Source organism: Melampsora larici-populina (assembly GCF_000204055.1).
Source record: "Melampsora larici-populina 98AG31 unplaced genomic scaffold MELLAscaffold_110, whole genome shotgun sequence".
Taxonomy (NCBI): domain Eukaryota; kingdom Fungi; phylum Basidiomycota; class Pucciniomycetes; order Pucciniales; family Melampsoraceae; genus Melampsora; species Melampsora laricis-populina.
In genome coordinates this window covers 48,563-54,526 of record NW_006768874.1, presented here as the reverse complement: position 1 = coordinate 54,526, position 5,964 = coordinate 48,563, and the positions used below count along the sequence as shown (strand labels likewise).

Here is a 5,964-nt window from a genome sequence, read left to right as displayed (position 1 = left end):
ACGACCTTCTTTTACTGGACAAGGGAATCATTATTCCTACTTCTCAGTATCCTAACGGCTGACGAGTACGTGTCCGGTTACTTACTTTATTGGGCGATATCGTCGGAATGCACAAAGTAGCAGGCTTTGCTTCCCATGCAGCGAACTATTACTGCTCTTGGTGCTGGGCCCATTCTAAAGAAAAGGCTGATTTGAAAATTGGAAAATTAAGGAACAAAGAAGAAGTCATCAAGTTATCTGAAAGTTCAAAGGCTGCCAAAACCTTGGCTCGGAAAGACGAGATACTCACAGAAACTGGCATCCGCTGGTCCGAATTTAATCGGCTCACCTATCGAGATCCAGTACTGCATCTTCCGCTTGGAATCATGCATAATTGGTTTGAAGGTGTCTTACACCAGCATTTTCGATATCGATGGGGCTTTGTTATTCCGTCAGCGTTTGAGAAGGGGGAAGCTAATAAGCGCAAAAGGTTGGGTGATGGAAAGGTTCAGAAACCTGAAAAACACATTCTTTATGATGACGGTCATGGGAATCGAAAGGAAGACTTGGATTATAACTCTGAAGATGATGAATGGGAAGATGACGGAGATGAGGAGCTTGATGGGGGTTGGAATGGAGGTCTCTTCAATCAGGATCACATCGGTCGATTTCGGAAACAAATGCAAGATATCGTATTGCCAACCGGGATCACCCGACTGCCTCCAAATCTGGGAGAATCAAAACATGGGAAGCTGAAAGCCGCACAGTGGCACAGTTTGTTTGCCTATGTCATTCCACTGATTGTTCTGGAGCTCTTTGTGTTAGATGTCAATAAGATTGTTGAAGATTCCAACCAAGGTCAAATTTTATTAAATATCGCGGATTTATGTCAGTGCACAAACATTGTTTGTGCAAAGATGGTAGCAAAGAAGGATGCCGAAAAATTTGAAAGTTTTTACCGCCGATATTCGAAAACATCAAAAAAGATCTTTGGGAACATGACAATCGTTCCAAATCACCATTACGCCCTACATATTCCGGATCAGATCAGGCGTTGGGGTCCTCTTAGTCAGGTGGCTGAGTTTTCAGGAGAGCGATTGATTGGAAACTTGCAGAACATTCAGACAAATACACACCTGGGTATGTTAATCACTCTCTTGTCTTAAAATACTTATGCACAAGCTTATGACCGTCTTGTTTTTGTTCTCAGCTGAGATGGATAAAACGATGATGACACGCTTCTGCCAGCTACAGAGGCTTCTGGGGGATCATCGAATGGAAGACTTATTCAGCTCAGAAAATCCAACTGACAAAGCATCAAAACCAACCGTCAACAAAAGAAAAATTGAATTGAACAAAAATACATATGATGCGTTGCTGGCCCACATTCAAAAAGACAATCCCAACATTCGGCATCATTATCACCTTCCTCATCCACCAAAGGCACAGGTCTTACATCCATACACAACTCCAAAAGCTTACTGGCTAGTATCGAAATTTGTATCGGTATCAGTCCTCAAGCCAAACAACTGTATCAAGTACAAGGTAGGTGGGAAATCATCGTTTGGAATGATAAAGCAGATATATCAGTTTACTCACCCTTCCGGCCACAAACAAACCAAATTACTTGTCAATCCGATTGAAAATATGTACGCTAAGGACCTATCATCCCCGTCACATTACTTCCGCTACCTGCTGTTCTTATTAAAATGTGTAGTAGGAAGAGTGCAGTCGCAAACCATCTTTGTTTCCCCTAACACAGTCACGGCGGTTGCAGCTTACAGGCTCTTAGATGATCACACTCACGCAATTCCTAAAGATGGAGTAATCTTGCGTCCATGTGACCACACATCAGAACTTGACATCTTGTAGAATACTTCGTCCGTCTTTGTTCTTAACTATTCAGCACGAAAAGGTGTTTTCTTTTTTTGATTGCTGTCACTCATGAATGAAATGAATCCGCCACTATGGTTTCTCTCAACTTTTTAACTGATGTGACATTTCATATACAAGCAACAAAAAACAAATCACATAACTAGTCTTGAAAAAAGGTAAGGACCAAACAAAGTTAACAAGAGTATAGAAAGTATAAACAACAAAAAAAAATCGGATAACAAGTCTCGACAAAAAGGTAAGGACCAAACAAAGTTAACGAGAGTATAGAAAGTATAAACAAAAAAAAACGGATAACAAGTCTCCACAAAAAGGTAAGGACAAAACAAAATTAACGAGAGTATAGAAAGAACAATGATAAATGTAAACACAAGAAAAGCCAAAGAGACTATAGAAATGTTTAAGAACCAGGGAATGAATGAAAATCCCTAATTATCATCGTCAGAATCATCGTACAAGCTACCAAAATCGCCATCGGAGTAAAAGTCGGATTCAGATGATGGTTGTTGGGCATTTCGCATGGTTGCATTTGTAGAATCGCCACCCGTGCCTTCATCAGAGTTATTGCTCTCATTGTCTTCAAAGTCTTGAAATTGGTTTTCTGACTGATCATACGGCTGTGACAATATATCAAGGTATTTTGCTGTGAACTCATCATCATCAAGGGTCTCGTCGGGATGCTGTTTTGCAAGTAAAGACTCAGCGGCGTTCGGTAGGAACACAACCTTAGTGGCATCGGGATACAGTCGTTTTTGACCGGCATTCAATTCGTTGAACCATTTTGGATTGTAGAAGTCGATCGGTAATTCCTTTGGGACTCTGGTGAAGATTGAAGGGCGTGGGACTGTGGGTAATCTACGCTCTGTACGTCGGATCGGTTTTTTGGACATCTGGGCAGCTTTTGCCATCTCGATATCTAATCTTCGGCAGAATTTCCCAGCGTTCTTTGACCGATAAGGTTAGGTTTTGATTATACAAAAATTGGAACCAGGCTCTTGCTCATCGTCACTGTGAGCAAGGATATCATCACAAAGCTTTCGGTAGCGTGGCGGAAACACTTTTCAATTGTCCTTCAAAAATTGTACACGGCTGTCTCTGAGCTGAAAGAGCAAAGGACATCCGAATATTGGTCAGTGAGATGAACAGATAAAGAATTAATGCATTTGAAAACTGCTTACTCGTTGACGATGTTTTTGAATCACCTTTTTAGTGCTTTGATTTTCAGCACGACCAGCTTCTTTAACCTCAGCCTTGAATTTACCTTCCATCCAATAATGTACGTAGTGATTGTAAGTAATAATGAAAAGTGACATTGATTCCGTATACTTTTGATTTACGTTCATATAGTCATAGGCGCCAGTTGCCAACAGCTGGCGAAATGATGATAACGCGGTGATTCGACAGGCTGAGTTATACAATGAGTCAGGTGCATCATTGAGGTCCGGACCCCACACGCGGATGCCTACTTTAGCCAATAAACCATGAATATAAAGAACATAGGTCTGGTCAAGATGGGCCATACCACGCCCGACCTTTCCGCCACTACGTAGCGCTTTTAAAGTAACAATATCATTCTGAGCCACCAGATCAACACTTCGAGGGTCCGCAATGACTGATTCAACTTGGTCAACACTGGAAAATCGAGCATAAAACTCCTTCAAGAGGTTTGGATCGGGGGGAGCTGGAACGTCGTTTGCTTTGAGCAATCCCCATAGCACCTTGATGTGGACAAACAAAGCATCCTGTGATTTATCCATACAATGCAGCTGTGAGTATTTGGTGTTTTATGAGGTATATTTCCAATTTTAAGAACGTACCTTAGTGGATTTGAAATCCTTGTCGATCTCAGTTGACCACAGCTGAAGGGGATGACGTCGACGTGGCGACGGTGCTGGTGGATCTGGGCTCTTGACGGGAGTTTTAGATTTGCGAGGTGCTTTACTAGCTGGGGTTGGGGTTGAATAGGAGTTGGTTGATGCTGAAGAACAATTCAAGCGGTCTCGTTTGGATGACGTCTCTGGAGTTTGTTTCGAGGTTGACTTCTCGCTTCGCTTAGGTGTTTCGCCAAGGCCCTTGAGATCTTTGAGTTGATCTTGTAAACCGGAGACAATGGTCTCAAACTGAGCTGCCTGTTGCTGCAAGCTGTCGTTTATAAGTGCTGTTAACGCAGTGGTCGTAAGAACTACGCTGTTTGATGAGGTGGCTGGTTCTTCGGTTTGCATGGTGGAATCATCGTTTTGGGATTGCATGATTAAAGGGAGAACTAGCCAAATTGGGCGGCGGGCGCCGCATCCCCGACAGATGAATTTACTAAAATGTTCTACGTACTCATCTCTTCCATTTCTCTTTGTCCCTCCTGACTTGCTGATCCTAAAGCAAAACGGCGCAACACATTTCAGAATGTATGATGTGTGCCTATTACAATCTATTCATGTATCTTTTTCTAAGACAACACCTACTCATTGAACCTCTGCGATGCAGACTTGCAAAAAAAGTCCAACTCAAAACTTTACAGTTTCACTATGTTGCAACAATGTACTTCCTGCCAGTTGGCTATTTAACAATGACAGTGGACTCTCATCAAACAAGAAATCCACCTTAAGCTGGCTCCAAATCAGTTACTTATTAATAACATTCTCTCCTTGATTGATTCAATATTCAGTTACGTAGTTTGTCTATGTGCAACAACTTAACTTTGTCACTTGACCCATTACTTTTCTTTTGGCAGGCATGCCAACTCCCAATTCACAGTAGCTCGCTCAATCTTTGCCTTTTCATATCATACGTCAGACGACAGGACACATGTGGTAGAAAAACTCCGTGTCTTGCTGCACCACACCATCTTGCAAATTGAGCACATGACTTACTTCACAACATAATACTACGTCGATTACAAAGCCTTTTCACGACCTTTCTATACACCGCAGTAGACTGTAAACAAAAAACAATTCAAGTAAAATTCTACATAGTTCGATTCACAGCTGCCTTTTGACAGGTACAATCAAATGGTGCTGTCTACTGAGACGCATCATAACATCAATTTTGGATAGCAGTCTATTACGTAACTCATGAACCTATATAAGTCAAATGTATGACACTACGTCAGAATTCCGTACAACTTTGCTTAACTTGAAATGACGAATTTACATACGGAGTACTCGATTTTAGTCCACTTCTACTATCTTTTCAATATCCAATTCATCCACCAAGTTCTACAACAACAGAAGATGTGAGCTATCCACAATCATTCATAAACAAAACCAATAGACATATGACCTACCAATATCTCAATGTGACTTAACCGCATTCTAAAATGACATTAAATCTTACCACCTGCGAAGAAATTCTCCAACTCCTCATCTGACGCAGGCCCACCATTAGATGTTACAAAGACAATATGTCTTATATTTGATCCTTTGCTGAAAGCAAATTTTGCCAATTGTTTCAAAGCATAACGCCAGTTGAGTCGCCCTTCATGGAAATCAGTCACCAAGACTTTTACTGCCTGCATCAGTGGCCAATGTAACCAATCCGGGGATGGGTTCGAAGGATTGATGTATTTGCTGCGTATGACTTGGAGTGTTGGCAGACTGTGAAAACGTATCTTGCGTAGGTTATGTACGGAATGCGAGATGTGCCAAAGTGCCAAATCAAATTTCAAAAAAACAAATTTCAGAATCCCCGGGTCAGAAATTGACAAAAATGGATTAAACTTTAAAATTAACTCAAATAATGGTCTGAAACCCCCTGTATTTGGGATAAAACCACACTTTCTGCCAGTTCTCACAGTTTACTAACCACGACTCCAATTTTGACCGCTGAGTTGGCACTTTGGCACAAAATATACGTGGAAATTTCAAGGAATCAAATGTTCAACATGTCAAAATTCACCAACTTAAAAAAGCACAGAAGACAAAACATAACACCTAACACACAACAACAATACTAGCCAAAACCTACTTCTTCCACAATCATGATTGACCTAGTCTTAGGTTGCCCACAGCTTCAGTCAATTCACTGAAGAAAACTGGTATGGGTGTACCGCCGGTCCCCAGGTAGCTGCTTCAAACAGGCTACTTAATCCTGGTTTTA

At 41.4% G+C, this 5,964-nt stretch overlaps 2 protein-coding genes across 2 annotated transcripts; one reads left to right on the top strand and one right to left on the bottom strand.

Moving 5' to 3' along the window:
* Window positions 1–659: 659 nt before the first annotated feature.
* On the top strand, window positions 660–1,851 carry MELLADRAFT_114077 (uncharacterized protein; the record flags this gene model as incomplete). The annotated part of the gene is made up of 3 exons (XM_007418889.1): window positions 660–867; window positions 1,423–1,524; window positions 1,697–1,851. 3 exons carry the CDS (start codon window positions 660–662, stop codon window positions 1,849–1,851), a joined length of 465 nt encoding a protein of 154 aa, XP_007418951.1.
* A 108-nt stretch (window positions 1,852–1,959) lies between these two features.
* MELLADRAFT_118649 (uncharacterized protein) lies at window positions 1,960–4,094 on the bottom strand (the record flags this gene model as incomplete). Its single annotated transcript, XM_007418886.1, has 3 exons — window positions 1,960–2,489; window positions 3,210–3,614; window positions 3,690–4,094. 3 exons carry the CDS (start codon window positions 4,092–4,094, stop codon window positions 2,301–2,303), a joined length of 999 nt encoding a protein of 332 aa, XP_007418948.1.
* Window positions 4,095–5,964: the final 1,870 nt, after the last annotated feature.